This window comes from Oncorhynchus kisutch, linkage group LG18, assembly GCF_002021735.2.
Source record: "Oncorhynchus kisutch isolate 150728-3 linkage group LG18, Okis_V2, whole genome shotgun sequence".
Taxonomy (NCBI): Eukaryota; Metazoa; Chordata; class Actinopteri; order Salmoniformes; family Salmonidae; genus Oncorhynchus; species Oncorhynchus kisutch.
The window spans coordinates 29,868,628-29,885,987 of NC_034191.2; the positions used below are offsets into that span (position 1 = coordinate 29,868,628).

The following is a 17,360-nucleotide window of genomic DNA, read 5'->3' on the forward strand; positions in this document are numbered from 1 at the left end:
CTTGTACACTGTTCCTTACCTCAGGCTGCACACACTGTTCCTTACCTCAGGCTGCACACACTGTTCCTTACCTCAGGCTGCACACACTGTTCCTTACCTCAGGCTGCACACACTGTTCCTTACCTCAGGCTGCACACACTGTTCCTTACCTCAGGCTGCACACACTGTTCCTTACCTCAGGCTGCACACACTGTTCCTTACCTCAGGCTGCACACACTGTTCCTTACCTCAGGCTGCACACACTGTTCCTTACCTCAGGCTGCACACACTGTTCTCTCCTCAATTGATCATATTATCACCCATCAGACTATTCTCAATTCAGTATTGTCTTTACTAACATGTTAAATTAGTTTCAAAATGGCCCATTTTTAAGTGTGCAGGAAGAGGTGTAGAGAAAAAATACATCACCCACTATGCTCTGGAGTACCGAATGGAGGCGCTTTCCCGCCTGTTCGCTCAGGTAGGCTACTTTGGTGATTTCACTCCATGCATCAACCACTGTTTGAGGGGCATGCAGTCTCTCCCTGCGCAACAGGTGATATTCCGCCCAAACTCTGTATGCTATGGGCTCCCCAACACTGTTCCTGCACATAACAAGTGCTTAATCAAGTGACATCTGTTCGGGAACATCGAAAGTAACATGTTTTCACAACAAAACATAATTAATTCAACTGTTGACAGCTCTTCTCTCTGCGTGCTGGAGCAAGTCATGAATGAGAGAGGGGAAGTAGATGGAAACGCACGGTGGTGAAATATTCTGTAGCCTATTATTAATTATGAAACTATAAAAAATTATGAAAATCCCCAAAATTCCCTGGGTACTACCAGGCTATTCAAAAACCGATAGAAATGCACTATTGAACCAACAGCATCGCAGCATGCACTATTGACCCAACTTTGGAGTGTAGCATAAGGTAACCAGTCCATCTAGTATGCATAATTATACAGTCCACACTCAAAAGTGATTACTAGAATATGTTTATAGGCTAACTGATTAAATACATGTTAAATCCGTTTAAAAAAAGAAGGTATTCTGCATGCTCTATGTACTGTATTATCATTATTTTATGGGGTTTTTCAAGCTTGGCCTCATATATATATAGGCCTATGCATATGTATAAGCTCTAATTATGCATATGGGATCGCTGTCCATTTCATTAGACATCCACAATGACCATATTTTCCATTCAGTTTCAACCTGTTGAACTTCTTTCTTCAAATCAATCACAGTGATCTGAGTTTTAAAAGTACAATTTTAAAGCTGTCATGACACATGACTGGAGGTGTGGCGGTAATACGGTCACCACAACAGCCCTGTGTGTGTGTGTGTGTGCGTGTGTGTGCGTGTGTGTGTGTGTGTGTGTGTGTGTGTGTGTGTGTGTGTGTGTGTGTGTGGTGCGCGCGTGCGTGCGTGCGCGTGTGTGTGTGTGTGTGTGTGTGTGTGTGTGTGCATGCGTGCGTGTGTGTGTGTGTGTGTGTGTGTGTGTGTGTGTGTGTGTGTGTGTGTGTGTGTGTGCGTGCGTGCGTGCGTGCGTGCGTGCGTGCGTGCGTGCGTGTGTGTGTTTGGGGACACATCGTTGGCCCTTGGCCTGAGGGTGAGTAAAAAATAATAATAATTGCTTAAAAACTGGAATGAAATGATCCTCCATCGTTGTGAGTTTGGAATAATGAATCAAATGCATTATTATTTGAATATTGAAAGGGTGTAGGCAACAGAGAAGGGCAGAGGGATGCAGTTTGGAGTCATGTAAAAGTGGTGCTGGAGATGGAGGCGTTGGGAGCAGGGGTGATGGACAGGGATGATGTCCTTGATGTTTGTGTGCATCAGTCTGTTGTGTTTTGTCTGTGTATGTTTATATTGTTTGTACATTTAATTAAAATAGTTTTGAAAAAATAAGAAAAATAGAAAAAAAGTTTGTTATGGTTGTTTGTTACCTTTGTGAATGACTCCACTCTGTTCAGGCCCTCAGGGGGCTATCGATTCTGATGAGTTTTCTCATATCTGTTGCTTTATTGTATCTTAAAGATGAAACTGAATACTGTATTGTGACACAAGCTGACTTCCTTGTGCTACAAGTTACTATATTCAGTACCAGCTGTACCAGCTGTGTTCTCACGATGTTCTCTTTGTGTTTATGTGGTCTTGTTCATTCTGCTGACCATGTTCTCACAGTTATTAGTGGTTTGTGGTCAGTGGAAGACTCTCCATGTGTCTCCTGGCCTGGTCTCCTCAACCTCTCTTCCATGCACAATATGCCAGTGGTTCTGGACTGAAGCCTCCACCTCTCCCCTGTCTTTAAGGTTTGCTGCCAGTGGTTCTGGGCTGAAGCCTCCACATCTCCCCTGTCTTTAAGGTTTGCTGCCAGTGGTTCTGGACTGAAGCCTCCACCTCTCCCCTGTCTTTAAGGTTTGCTGCCAGTGGTTCTGGACTGAAGCCTCCACCTCTCCCCTGTCTTTAAGGTTTGCTGCCAGTGGGTCTGGAGCGAGTATGCCTCTCCCCTGCCTGTACGGTCTCCCCTTTCCTCACCCCCTCCCTCCTTTCCTTTCCTTTCCCCTCTCCTAACCCTGCCAGTGTGTCTGACTGTGCAGCCCGAGCCGCTCCCCTGCACAGTGTCTACCAGTGGCTCTGGTCTGGAGCGAACAGCTCTCTCCCCTGCACAGTGTCTGCCAGTGGCTCTGGTCTGGAGCGAGCAGCTCTCTCCGCATCCATCTGGAAGAGAGGCCTAAGTGTTGTTTATGCAGGGATGGAGAAATCTCTCCGCTCCCATTTCCCCAGCTGTCCATAAATCTAAATCATCACTGGACCGACCTCAGTTACAGCGTTACAGCGTTACAGCGTGATCAAAATGTAAAGTAAATGTTCTTGCATTAGTGGAGACTGCATTCACGGTAAATGCTGCATATTTTGTCTCAATCGGTTCAGCGATTGAGATTTAATAGAACCGTAGGTCTTAGGCCTGAATCTTCTGTTGGCACAGTATCCAAGTGAAAGAAAATGAAGCCTGGAAAAAACATGGTATGAATCAATCACAGTTTAACTAGAAATTTAACTAGACATCGTTTATCGCCTAATAGCTATAACATCACCCTATTATTTGGGAAAGCTGGTTACATTATGCAGCTCCCAACTCTACGTACTGTTACAAGCTTTAACACATAGGCCTAATGGGCTTGTAGGAAATGTGGGTAGGTTTATTATCCTACACTCACTGTAAAGGATGCTTTGTGGGTGTCTTAGCTGATACAGTATCATGTTATGACTTGATTTGTTGTTGTCACGACTCCTGTCGAAGTCGGCTCCTCTCCTTGTTCGGGCGGCGCTCAGCGGTCGACGTCACCGGTCTTCTAGCCATCGCCGCTCCACCTTTAATTTTCCATTTGTTTTGTCTTGTTTTCCCGCACATCTGTTTTACATCCCGTCATCACTCTAGGTGTATATTATCATCTATTCCCACCCATGTCTGTGTGTGTAATTGTTCGTTGCGTTTATTGTGTGACGCGTCAGGCTGTTTTTTGGGGGGTATTGTTATTGTATTGTTGTACATTATTTTGTGTGACCAGTGCGCTATTCTCGTTTGCCTTTGGCTGGAGTGTTGTGACGCTGTTGCGTCCGACTGATTTGCATCTGCCAATTAAAGTGTGCCTGTTCACTCATCTCTACTCTCCTGCACCTGACTCTAGTTGATCAGTTGCGCACACAGTCTGACAGTTGTGCTATTGTGTAGTGTGTTGTTCATCACTGACAGGTGAGCTTTCTCTCTCAGTGTGATCCCTCAGGGTTTATCCCATGTGTTGATATGGCTGGACTATGAACACATTGTGTCGCAATTAACAGGGAACTTCAAAAATGCTTTTGAGGATGATGTGATGAACCTGAACTCACGAGGTGTGTGTGTGTGTGTGAGAGAGAGAGAGAGAGAGAGAGAGAGAGAGAGAGAGAGAGAGAGAGAGAGAGAGAAATGCGCTGTGTCCTTAATATCCATACTTGCGTTCTTAATAGCAGGCTTTTTGGTAATGCAAAAATAGAATGTTTTAAAGTATGTTTTAAATATGCTTTAAATGCCAGGATGTCATACTTATTTAGGCTGCACACTATTGAGGAAGAGAATCATCTTTTCACACCCACTTGTGTTTGACAGAATAGGGGACGCACTCCACAAAAATAAACGACTGGCAGGTAACAGGCGCAGTATGGACGATAAGTATGTTGATATTTATTGGTTACTGCATATGTTTTTACTAAACATTATGCTGTAAATATTAGTATGTAGTATGATTGATTAGTACACAGTATGTCATTTTAGTAAGTAGAAGGCAAGGCAGAGTTTGGACACAGCTACAGTGTGTGTTCAAGACACACACTGACCTGTTTAATGCTAGTATCATTTTTCAACACTGACTTGTCAAGAAGGGATTCAATGGGCAGGCAGTGAAATGCATATGTGGACCATCTGGGGGATGTTATGTGCATATCCAGCTTTACATACCATGGTCGATGGCTCCACTGTTTTTCTCTCCCTGCATGTTTTCGCATCCATGGCTCTTTCATGGACAGAAATGAGCAGGTATTTGTGGTTAAAGTGTGTGTGTGTGTGTGTGTGTGTGTGTGTGTGTGTGTGTGTGTGTGTGTGTGTGTGTGTGTGTGTGTGTGTGTGTGTGTGTGTGTGTGTGTGTGTGTGTGCCTGCAGATACATGTGTTGGCTGGTATGAGAGATGGGCCTAGGGATATACTCCTGACCTATTGTAGGGCTCAGTGCTGCCACAGCAACTGTGATATTCCTTTGGACCAGGATGAAAAATAACCAGCATGTCAGAATCTCTTTCTCTACTCTCTCTCGTACAGAGCCTTAAGAAAGACTGTTGAGAGCTAATAGAAAGGGAGAGAAAGGGAGAGCAGGAGGCTGTGTGATCTGTTTGAAAGGGAAAAGAGCAACGGGTGACATACTGTATGAATTGAGGCATAAACAATTATGTCATTCATCGCAAACTCAATGAGTGGATATGTCATGACTCGTGACTCACACGCTCTCTATGAATGAGAACGGTAATCAAGTGTGATAACTTCTTTACATCAAGGCATGTGATTAGACAGATGTTGTCATGATGAGATGGAGGATGGAGGTTCGTTGGGAGGGTTAGTTAGAAGAAGACGGCTCTGATGTTGTCACTGGCATGTAAGTGCATATGTAAGCATATACTGTGTGTGTGTGTGTGTGTGTGTGTGTGTGTGTGTGTGTGTGTGTGTGTGTGTGTGTGTGTGTGTGTGTGTGTGTGTGTGTGTGTGTGTGTGTGTGTGTGTGTGTGTGTGTGTGTGTGTGTGTGTGTGTGTGCGTGTGTGTGTGTGTGGACGTCGCTAGGCAGGACTCAGCTAGGTTAGGCTTGGCCTGGTGGCTTCGCTGTAATCCACATAAGTCCAATGGATCGTTTTACGATGGCCTGTAAATTGGAGCCATTCGAAAGAGCTGCTCGCCCCCACAGAGTGTGTGTATGTGTAAATGTGTGTCTTGGAGTATATGGGTGTGTATTAGCTAGTTTGTGCAAAAACGTGCATCGATGCCAGGCAGAGTATCCATCAACCGCAGGACAAACAAATCTGAACCCGGACCAATTCTTATAACGACCAAATGAAAATAATGATCCTCAACAGCGTTGGAAAACCAGGAAATAGGCTAGGCGGGCCCAAAAAATGCCTCCAATTTCTCCAGCTTTTATTCCACTCGTTTGGGCCTGGACACTGGCCCGAAGGCATCGACACAAAGTGAATGAGAGAAGCCCAAGAACCCTGGGCCTGAAACCACCACCACCCGGCCTGTTTGTAGAAGCCGAAACTCCCTAACAGTTCAGTACTTGGGGTCCTCTGGCAGGGAGTACTTGGGACCTCTCTCTGACAATGACTCCATGGAAAGGAAGGAGAAAAACAAAGGGCTCATCGCCGACCCAGAGCCTGTATTTTTGTCACCATGTGTGTGTGTGTGTGTGTGTGCGTGTTTGTGCGCGTAAGAGTGTGTGTTTAATTAGTCCAGCATGCATCTTAAATCCACTCCGCATAGCTGCTTCATGACTGACGGCTTGGAAAACCTGGAAGTGACAAGGAGCAGGGGAGGTTACCAGAGGGAGAGAAAGGGGGATGAAGGGGGAGAGAAGAGAGATGACGGGGGAGCTACGGCGTATTCCACTCACGCGATCTGGAATCACCGCTAGTACCTAAAGTCACCCCTCCTTGTTCTGATCCAACATCATTGTGCGCTACTAACACAAGAATGGACCATACCCAAATGAGCCACTATATCATCCTACATCATGATCATTTGATTACTGACACCATCGGCTGTAATGACAGTGAAAGACATCTATTATGATGTGCACTGGGCCTATAAAGTGGAGGCTGGGGGCTGGAGTCCACCTGTCAGTCACAGCTAACCACAGACTCTCTAAGGACTTGGGAGCGGATTGTAGATTTAATGATATAGACATCCACAGGATTTCAGACTCACGCCTTATCAGAACATCAGAGGACAATCTCAGACTATCTCACTGGTTGTGTCATTATCAGTGTTGGTATTAGATCATGCCTGACTGTATGCCTGGTTATCCTACCGTATCATCTGTCCACATCCTTCCACATTCTCTATCTATTCTATTACGACTGGGCTGCTCAATATGCTCAAACAGAGCGCAAACCCAGGGCTGGGAAAGTAGAAACCTATAGTGTCCTGTATGCTAGCTCCGTTAGGCTCCACACAAATAATCTCTGGCCTCGATAATCTACTGTGACTGCAGTCTCACACTTATCATGTTTGGGAGGTAATTCTACTCCACTGGAGAGAGAGTAAGAGGGCCCAGAGATGTCCTGGTTATGAAGCTCCTATCCCAGGTCTCGCTCTCACCACCCCACCTGCTGTCAGTTACTGTGGAACCCTGCCATGGAATTCTCCACTCTCTTAAATTAAACCCTTCACCAGTCCCAGCTGGTTCCTGAGAGAGAAGGGGAGGGGGGGGGGGGGAGTCAGGAGGGAAGAGACAGGGAGATGGAGAGAGAGAGAGACAGACAGAGAGAGAGAGAGAAGACAGGCTGATAGAGAGAGTGTGGGGAGAGTGGATCCATCTTTCTTTTGGCTCCCTCTGCCTGCTCCTTTTAACTCAACAAGCCTGATGTGCAGAGCCACTGTGACCTGACCTCACCAGACCAGACCAGACCAGACTAGACTAGATGATGGATAGAGAAGGGGAGAGAGAAGGGGAAGGGGTAGAAAGAGAGAGAGAGAGATCTGAAAATCTTGATTATTGGATTGCCTTACGTAAAATGTACGGTTGCAAGAAAAAGTATCTGAGCCCTTTGGAATTACCTGGATTTCTGCATAAATTGGTCATAAAATGCTATCTTATCTAAGTCACATCAGTAGACAAACACAGTCTGCTTAAACTAATTACACACAAACAATTATATGTCTTCATGTCTTCATTGAACACACCGCGTAAACATTCACAGTACAATAAGTATGTGAACTCTTGGATTTAATAACTGGTTAACTATCCTTTGACAGCAGTAACTTCAACCAAACATTTTCTGTAGTTGCGGATCAGACCTGCACAACGGTCAGGAGGAATTTTGGACCATTCCTCTTTACAAAACTGTTTCAGTTCAGCAATATTCATAGGATGTCTGGTGTGAACCGCTCTCTTGAGGTCATGCCACAGCATCTCAATCGGGTTGAGGTCAGGACTCTGACTGGGCCACTCCGGAAGGCGTATTTTCTTCAGTTGAAGCCATTTTGTTGTTGATTTATGTTGATTTGTGTCCTGTTGCATCCCCCAACTTCTGTTGAGCTTCAATTCGCGGACAGATAGCCTTACAATCTCCTACAAAATGTCTTGATAAACTTGGGAATTCATTTTTCTGTCGATGATAGCATGCACTCCAGGCCCTGAGGCAGCCCCAAACCATGATGCTCCCTCCACCATACTTTACAGTTGAGATGAGGTTTTGATGTTGGTGTGCTGTGCCCTTTTTTCGCCAAACGGTGTTGTGTGTTCCTTCCAAACAACTCAACTCTAGTTTAATCTGTCCACAGAATATTTTGCATCCAGATGCTCTTTTGCGAACTTCAGACGTGCAGCAATGTTTTTTTTAGACAGAAGTGGCTTCTTCCATGGTGTCCTCCCATGAACACCATTCTTGTTTTAGTGTTTTACATATTGTAGTCTTGTCAACAGAGATGTTAGCTTGTTCCAGAGATTTCTGTAAGTCTTTAGCTGACACTCTAGGATTCTTCTTAACCTCACTGGGCATTCTGCGCTGTGCTCTTGCAATCATCTTTGCAGGACGGCCACTCCTAGGGAGAGTAGCAACAGTGCTGAATTTTCTCAATTTATAGACAGTTTGTCTTACCGTGGACTGATGAACATCAAGGCTTTTAGAGATACTCCAGCTTTATACAAGTCAACAATTCCTAATCTTAGGTCTTCTGAGATGTCTTTTGTTTGCGGCATGGGTCACATCAGGCAATGCTTCTTGTGAATAGCAAGCTCACATTTTGTGAGTGTTTTTTATAGGGCAGGGCAGCTCTAACCAACATCTCCAATCTCATCTCAATGATTGTATTCCAGGTTAGCTGACTCCTGACTTCAAAACTTTTGGAGAAGTCATCAGCCTAGGGGATCACATACTTTTTCCAACCTACACTGTGAATGTTTAAACGATGTATTCAATATAGACAAGAAAAATACAATAATTTGTGTGTTATTAGTTTAAGCACACTGTGTTTGCCTATTGTTGTGACAATTTATGTGACAATTTATTCAGAAATCCAGGTAATTCCAAAGAGCTCACATACTTTTTCTTGCCACTGTACGTGGCAACAGAGAGGAGAGAATAGGAGGGCGTCTTTGAAACCAGACCCACTGTTCTCTGTTACATGAGTTCTTCTCTTTTATCCGTACTGTAGCTACAGAGTCAGACCGAGAACATACACGATGACCTGAAGGCACCCGTTTGTTTTGCCAGTTTGTCTAGCCAGCTCCAGTCCAATGTTGATGTAGTATGTGATAGGTACATTGGTCCAATATGTCATTCATCACATTTTAGTTTATGAAGAAAGTATGCTGTGCCCAATATACTAATTTGCTTCAAGAAAAAGACCATAGTCTACCTCGCCAGGTACATATACTGTACAACTGACTGTACAGCTGCAACAACAAGAGGTCCCTTCTGAATGGAAATTCGCTGCTAAACACGCTAACACGTTCAACCTATCTTGACACACCACACGTAGTGCCGTTTCAAACAGAGGGAAAGTGTGATGCATTAAACTGCATTATTATCAGTCACCTTATAATTTCCTGGCTCTGCAGCTCTCTCTCTCTCTCTCTCTCTCTCTCTCCTGTACAGGATTCTCTATCCTCTCTGTCTTGTATTTAAAGTCATTGACCTTTACACGGCTTCTCTCTGTCTCGGGTCCGCTGCCAATTTGGTTTCCATTTACCCTATGGTGTCTCTGCTGTGGCTCGCATGTCTCACATAGACAGACGGACATTTTGGCTCACGTACACTATAATGACCTGTCAGTAATCTGCAAATTGAATGTCCAAACATCAAATAAGAAACAGTGTGTTTCACAGCTAGTCGAGGTCAGGTTGACAGAGTTTCCATGTGTGCGGTTCATTACAACAAACAAACTTGGGTCTTGCAGTACACTCACTTCCAACAAGTTAATGTGTGAGCTAAGACAGACATGTTTGTGTGAACTGACATACTGTAATAATAGGCCTCAGACAAAGGCCTGCTTGTTGGAGCTGACAGCTCTGAGTAAATATGACTAAAACAAAGGGCTTTTGTACTGAGCTCTTATATGTCTCGGTGATACAATCTGTGGAAGGTTGCCAATCAGCAAGGGTCCGGACGGAGCATGTTGCTGTGTTCTCTTACCCTTAAAGAGAAAGAGACATGACTTTGAGGGCATTACGGTTACTGTATCTTCCCTTTCAGCTGTTTTATACAAGTGAGATCCAGTGATGTTGGAGCCAGAGAAAATGGAGTCCTGTGGTGACTGGGACGGCCTTGCTGTCTCTACTGTCTTTGAACCTGGTGTGAGAGTCTGCACACGCTCTCTCTTTCTTATTCTCTTTCTCCTTGCCTTTCTCTCTTTCTCTCTCTCACGCTTTCTCTCTCTCACTCACACACACACACATACGTTACCTCTCAGGAAGAGTTGGTGGTGTCTGCCTTTCGTCTCCTGGTCTCCGATCAGAGGGTTCAGAGCAGCGTAGCAGGTGGCGGTCAACCCTGAGTGCTGAGCTTGTCTCACACAGCCAAAAGAGAAAAAGCAAGGCCGTATACTGTATGTGTGTCTCTCTCTCACACACATATACATACACACACACACACACACACACACCTCAGACCCGTGCTCCTCTCCCAAACAGAGAGCTGCCAGTGAAACATTCCAACCCTGTGCTGGTCTTTTGTATCCTCTGAAAGTTATGAATAACCAACAGCTTTGAGATAGACTGGCTCTCCAACCCCAGGCCAAGGGAGTGTATTTTACCATTTAGACAAATGTACGGCCCTGTCTTGCCTCTTCCTCAACCCTGTGCTGCCTCCTCCTCATCACCTCCTCATTTCAAAGAATGTCGTTGGTTGAACAATGGAATGAGAAAAAGTTTTAAAGGAGGTGGATTAGTCCGAGGCTGTTTAGATTAGCGTCTGTCTCGCCTCTTCCTCCTCCTCATCACCTCCACGGGTCTAAGAGGCCTGTCAGCTGTCGGTTGTACAACGGGAGGTGGAGGAAGTAGGATTAGCAGAAGGACATCTAGCTTAGTGTGGTGGGGATGTCAACTGCCTTGGCAGGACGTTGCCCACGATTGTTTTGACTAGAGGATGAAACCCCACACCTCTGTCCTGTTCTATCGCTCTCTTCCCTTGTGTTCCTCCACTCCTCTCTCCCCTCTTTCCTCTGCTTTCTGCGGACAGCTGGGCCATCTCCATAATCATCTCCCGCCTCTCTTTCCTCTCTCCTCCCTCGTTTCTCAGACGCCTCACAGTTGGCTATTCTTCTCAACCCCTTGACACAGCCTACAACACCAAGACAGAACCAAGATATCTTCTGGTCTAGTCTGGGTCTTTCACAGAAGTAATTTCATTTTAGCCTTTAATAGATTAAGATTCTATGATTTTGTATAATTCCCCAACCGTATGCCACACAGCTTTACAGGGATGTCCAGTATTAACATTGTAGGCCTGTATTGGGTCGTAGTCCACTCCAGGGGTGCATGCTTACACCTCATGCCGGTTCTCTCTACTTCATCAACCCAGTGCACTACGACCCCTGTAAAACGCAGTGGCCCAGCTATTGCTAATAGACTGTAAGAATCTTACTAACACTCCCAGTGACTTACTCAGTCCCCTACAGGACCCCTCTGAGCTGGAGGAGGTCATGGAGTAGGTCGTGTTTACTGAGTAGTCATCTCGACACCCAAAACTCACGTGTGCTCTGTTCAGCTAGCTCCTCAATTTAACATTTTATTTGTTAACTCTGTCACAAGAGACTAACTGAGCAGAATAATGTACCTACTATCTACAGCTAGACTGCACTGCCTCCTTACCAGGGCCAGAGACTGGGGTGACCTGCTAATGCTAACTATATCCAGGTCATGACTCTTGATTACTGTGACCATATTTAATGCTGTTTAGGTCATGTTTTATCACCCTATTAAAACTTAAGTTCACGACAGTAGGAGTGTCCATTAACTGAATTACTCTACAGCTATTGTAACAATGTCAGGGGTGGCTGGCTCCGTATGTCTTCCCTAGTTATCTTGTCATGTGGAGGATGAGGTTTTTTGGAGGTCTAAGGCACAATTCCAGGCTGTATCACAACCAGCCTTGATTGGGAGTCCCATAGGGCGGCGCACAATTGGCCCAGTGTCATCCGGGATTTGGCCTGGGTAGGCCGTCATTGTAAATAAGAATTTGTTCTTAGCTGACTTGCCTAGTTAAATAAAATAAAAATCTTACTGTCTGTAATTGAATGAATTACAATGTGAGGGTTTAGCCACAGGTCAACGACTGATTAACGATTGTGAAATATTTCAAGGTGGCGAAAAGACAGAGCATTTCTCGTTGCCTGAGTTTCCCCCTGTTCCACCTTCTTCTCCCCCGCCTCCCCCTCCCGCTGTTTTGTCAGCAATAAGAAACCCAAGATGGAATATGACTTAATTTATTTATGATTACCATGTGGGAAGAATACTTTTTTCTCCCCATAGAGACTGTTGCTGTGTGCCAAAAAACTGTTGCCACATCAGAATAACTGTTCCTCTCAGCCTTTGACTCCCTCTAGTGGTCACAATCTGGCATTACCAACACCAGCACTGCTGCAGAACTACTACATTATATATACAACCAAGTCCATTCTCTATCTTCTATCCACAACCTATGCACTTGATGTGGATCTGAAATGATGTTGTTCACTAACCCTGCCTCATACTCTCTCTCCCTCCATCCATCTCCTCTCCTCTCTGAGGTTATGGAAACCTTGGTGCTGGTGGTGTTGGGGGTGGTGGTCTTGGTGGTGGAGGATATGGAGCTGGTCCTGGAGCCACTGGTCTAGGAACAGGAAGCTTTGGAGGAGGAGGAGGATACGCTAAGCCTGGAGGTACAGTAGGGCAGTGTGACTTCAAGTTCTTGGCCCACCAGTAGTACTGACCCTGTTCAAGCTAATATTATGCTAAATGACCACTTAGGCTACCCATCACTCCTGGCCACATTAGAGCGCTTCACAATATGACACAATGAGACACTGAGAGTGTTAAAAGGGTTGGATTAATAACCCCCCACCGTCACTCTCCTCAGCTGGTTATGGAGGAGGCTCGCCGTATGGCGGCTCGACTTATGGAGGAGGTGGTGCTGGGAGCTTCTTCCCTGGAGGTGGTCTGGGACAGAAGGCAGGACCCAAACCAGGCTATGGGGCAGGCGCTGGACTACAACCAGGTACTGTACAGACAGAATAGATTCTCAAAGCCATGTTTCTCTACTGTACTTCTGTGGACCAGCATTGGTTTACGTCAGGTATTCCCAAACGCAATGCCGTCGGGGGTACGCCAAATAAAAATGTGATTCACAATTTTCTTCACATTTTCAAACAATACATTTACATTTTCCAACGGGGCTATACATTTGAGTGAGGTTTCTTTCTCACCTGAGTAGCCTTGTTTCACTGCCAAAAAGAAAATTAAACCATCTAGTTAGTGTTCACTGAAATAACAACACAATGTCAAAGACAGGTAGCCTAGTCAAATAATTAACATCCAATCACATTAACCGTTACTCTCTCGTGAGAAACCTTCACTCCTGCGCAGACATTTAGAAATGAAACAAGACCATTTGAAAAATAAGCCACAGGACCATTTTGAGCGAGAATAAAGACGACTTTCGAGTAGTAAGACATGTATAAAAGCAACAGATACCATTAATAAGAAGGGTCTAGAAGTATCTGATATGGTGACCTACTGAGTGGCTAGGACAGGCAAGCCCCATACTATTGTGGAGGACGTAATTCTTCCTGCCTTCATCAAACAACACTGTTTCACGATGCAATCAGTGACATGGCAGGAGATGTTTTGAAACAATTACTGCTTCGCATACAAGCCAGTGAATTCTATGCGTTACAGCTGGATGAATCAACAGATGTGACGGGCCTGGCACAGCTCCTGGTATATGTACGTTTCGTTCATTGGAGGTCAATTAAGGAAGACATCCTCTTCTGCAAACCACTGGAAACCAGGACAACGGGAGAGGATATTTTTAAAGTCCTGGACAGCTTTGTGACATCAAATGGACTTTGGTGGTCAAGATGTGTTGGTGTCTGTACTGATGGCGCAAAAACTATGACAGGGAGACATAGTGGAGTGAACTGCAGGATCGAGAGGCTGGATGCTGGGTAAACTGCAGCATCCACCGAGAGGCTGGATGCTGGGTAAACTGCAGCATCCACCGAGAGGCTCTTGCTGCTTAAAATTTTCTTTACTGACCATAATTTTCCCTTGTCTGATCGCTTGCATGATGGCAGGTTTCTCACACGACTGGCCTATCTGGGTGATGTTTTCTAGCCTGAATGATCTGAGTCTAGGTTTACAGGGACTCTCTGCAACTATATTCAATGTGCGGGACAAAATTGAGGCTATGATTAAGAAGTTGGAGCTATTTTCTGTCTGCATTAACAAGGACAACACACAGGTCTTTCCATCATCGTATGATTTTTTGTGCTTTGTTTCTTTCAGGCTATGGTGCAGGTGGACTACAGCCAGGTACAGTACACACTACACAAGACAGGACAGATCCTTAGAGCTTTGTTTCTCAACCCTCATTCTGTGGGCAATCCATGCAGCAGTCCATGTGATCGATACTATAACTTTACAAGTCCTCACGTTTTCAAGTCATATTTTTAACCAAAGCTGTACTCCAAAGAGGAGAACCATGGCTTGCCAGTCCCTGGTGCCAACATGTTTGACAAACACAGGCCCTAGACTATAGAGTTGTGTGGGTAGAGTCTGTATAAAAGAACACTTTATTGCCATTTAATAATGTTTCTATGGATTTCTCTATGTTGTGGTAAGCTATAAAACAACCAAATACACATATATCACATCAAACTATAATCCAACCATATTGTATCTGTGTTTCTCTACAGGCTATGGCGGTGGTGGATTACAGCCAGGTTTAGGTGAGTGCCATGTTGACACCCAAGGTCCCATGACATATTGAAATCCTACAGTCGCAGCGGCCATTTTAGAACTAGTGAACTACTTTCTGTATATACTGTACCTTCTGTATCTCTTGTTCACTGGAGCTGCAGAAAAGGGTCCCAAACCACCCAAAGGAGGTTAAATTATATTCCCAATAGACTAGAGACAAAATAAAGCAGAGGTTATCTGATCTAAAAAAGCACTCACTAACTGTAAAAACCTTAAATAACACATATATTTGTGTGCTCACATGCTATGAGAAAATATTTCACATCAATTGCATCCAAACTTTTGACATGATTTATAAGTTGGCATACATAGTCTAGATAGTTTAAGCAACTATATTGCCTGAACTACATTATTTTGGAGTATGTGTGTACATGTTCAATGAAGGGTATCATGGCTTAGCATTATGGAAAAGAGCCTGTGCTTAAATATTGGTTGGCAGTCGACAAGGCCCTCAGTCACAGGCCGATACAGCTCTTGTGCAATGCTCCTCAACCCTATCTTGACTCTTTTCATGGTATTCCAACAAAATGATCCCATTTCATCCAAACCCCTTTCAGATAGAACAGAACAGCAGCATTCCTCTCCATTCTTTCTGTTGCCAGCCTTCCCTTGTTTCTCTGAATCTCCTCATTTGTTCACCACATACTAAAGGCACTGCGTAATGTCTGTTCCTTAGAGAGAAGGATTGGTGGATTTTAAGATAGAAAGAGAAGGTTAAATAAATAAATGAAAACTTTTCATCCGACTGCCAAGCCCCCAAGAGCCAGAGCTGACAGCTCATTTCCTGCGTAGGGGATAACCAAAGAGCCAAAGATATAAAGCATTTGATGAGGCAAGATGAATGCCATGCATTATTGTGTTCTGTGTCCCAAATGGCACCCTATTCCCAACATACACTTTATACAGATTAGAGTACCATAGAACCTCTGCCTTTCAATACAACTCTGGATAAAGATTAGCATTGTCCACATTCTTTGATCACTGTGGTGTTAATGATGATAATGATGATGATGATGACGACCAACTCAGGGGGACCTGGAGGTGCAGGAACAGGAGCTGCGGTGCCTGCAGGAGGTAAGACACACACACACAAAGCTCAAATCATGCCATCCAGTCCTACTTTTTTATCTTGACAATTTTCAATGTTTAATCATTATCCTCTAGATGTTCAATGTACCTATGCCGATTCACAATACTGACTGGGGACTAACTGGTATATGAGTAGTTGTAACTACAGTATGTAATGTCTCTCCCATGTATCTCTTTCAGCACCTGTTATTCCTCAGACTGGACTACCTGGAGGTGGGCTGGGACCTGGTGCCGGAAAAGGAAAGGCTCCAAAAGGAGGAGTGCCAGGTGAGCGTGGGTTTATGAGACAATGCATGTGTACAATATCCGATGAAGGCCATTGGATCCAGTATAAAATCATTGATTTTATTGGTCTTTGCAGGTGTGGGGGTGCCTGGACTTTACCAAGGTGGCCAGGTGCCAGGACAAGGTGTGTATCTTCTATTCTTCTGAAAGTCCAAAGATCAAACCAACATGAATCACAATATATATCAAACAGAGTGTTTCACCATCCCCTCCCCTCTGGGGATTAATATAGGTTGATGTAACTCAGGGATCTGCATGCTGTGATATCCATTCTAGGGTTAAATATTTTACAAAAAAATTCTAACCTGATGGTCCATATATTAAATACATTTAATGAGCCCAAGCACACAAAATCCCATAGATGTAGCTAGCTGCAGTGCATTCGGAAAGTATTCAGACCCCTTGACTTTTTCTACATTTTGTTACATTATAAACTTATTCTAACATTGACTAGGAAAAACATTTATTTAATCAATACCCCATAATGACAAAGTGAAAACAATATATTTTTTTATTTACATAAGTATACAGACCCTTTGCTATGAGACTCAAAATTGAGCTCAGGTGCATCCTGTTTCCATTGATCATCCTTGAGATGTTTCTACAACTTGATTGGAGTCTATCTGTGGTAAATTCAATTGATTGGACATGATTTGGAAAGGCACACACGTCTATATAACGTCCAACAGTTGACAGTGCATGTCAGAGCAAAAACCAAGCAATGAGGTCAAAGGAATTGTCCGTAGACCTCCGAGACAGGATTGTATCAAGGCACAGATCTGGGGAAGAGTACCCAAACAATTCTGCAGCATTGAAGGTTCCAAGAACACAGGGGCCTCCATCATTCTTAAATGGAAGAAGTTTGGAAACACCAAGAATCTTCCTATAGCTGGCCGCCCGACCAAACTGAGCAGTCAGGGAGAAGAGCCTTGTTCAGGGAGGTGACCAAGAACCCGATTGTCCCCCTGACAGAGCTCCAGAGTTCTTCTGTGGAGATGGGATAACCTTCATGAAGGACAACAAATCTCTGCACCACTCCACCAATCAGGCATTTATGGTAGAGTGGCCAGACCGAAGCCACTCCACGGTAAAAGGCACATGACAGCCCGCTTGGCGTTTGCCAAAAGGTACCTAAAGAACTCTCAGACCATGAGAAACAAGATTCTCTGGTTGGATGAAACCAAGAACTCTTTGGCCTGAATGAGAAGTTTCATGTCTGGAGGAATCCTTGCACCATC

At 44.5% G+C, this 17,360-nt stretch overlaps 1 protein-coding gene across 1 annotated transcript in view; it reads left to right on the forward strand.

Moving 5' to 3' along the window:
- LOC109875560 (elastin) overlaps positions 1 to 17,360 on the forward strand; it is an 85,549-nt gene that overhangs the window by 36,256 nt on the left and 31,933 nt on the right. Inside the window, exons 6-12 of the mRNA XM_031795769.1 lie at positions 12,519 to 12,650; positions 12,848 to 12,985; positions 14,275 to 14,301; positions 14,685 to 14,717; positions 15,778 to 15,822; positions 16,018 to 16,104; positions 16,199 to 16,246. Of these exons, the coding sequence (XP_031651629.1) occupies positions 12,519 to 12,650; positions 12,848 to 12,985; positions 14,275 to 14,301; positions 14,685 to 14,717; positions 15,778 to 15,822; positions 16,018 to 16,104; positions 16,199 to 16,246 (510 nt within the window). The remainder of the gene's footprint in view (positions 1 to 12,518; positions 12,651 to 12,847; positions 12,986 to 14,274; positions 14,302 to 14,684; positions 14,718 to 15,777; positions 15,823 to 16,017; positions 16,105 to 16,198; positions 16,247 to 17,360) is intronic.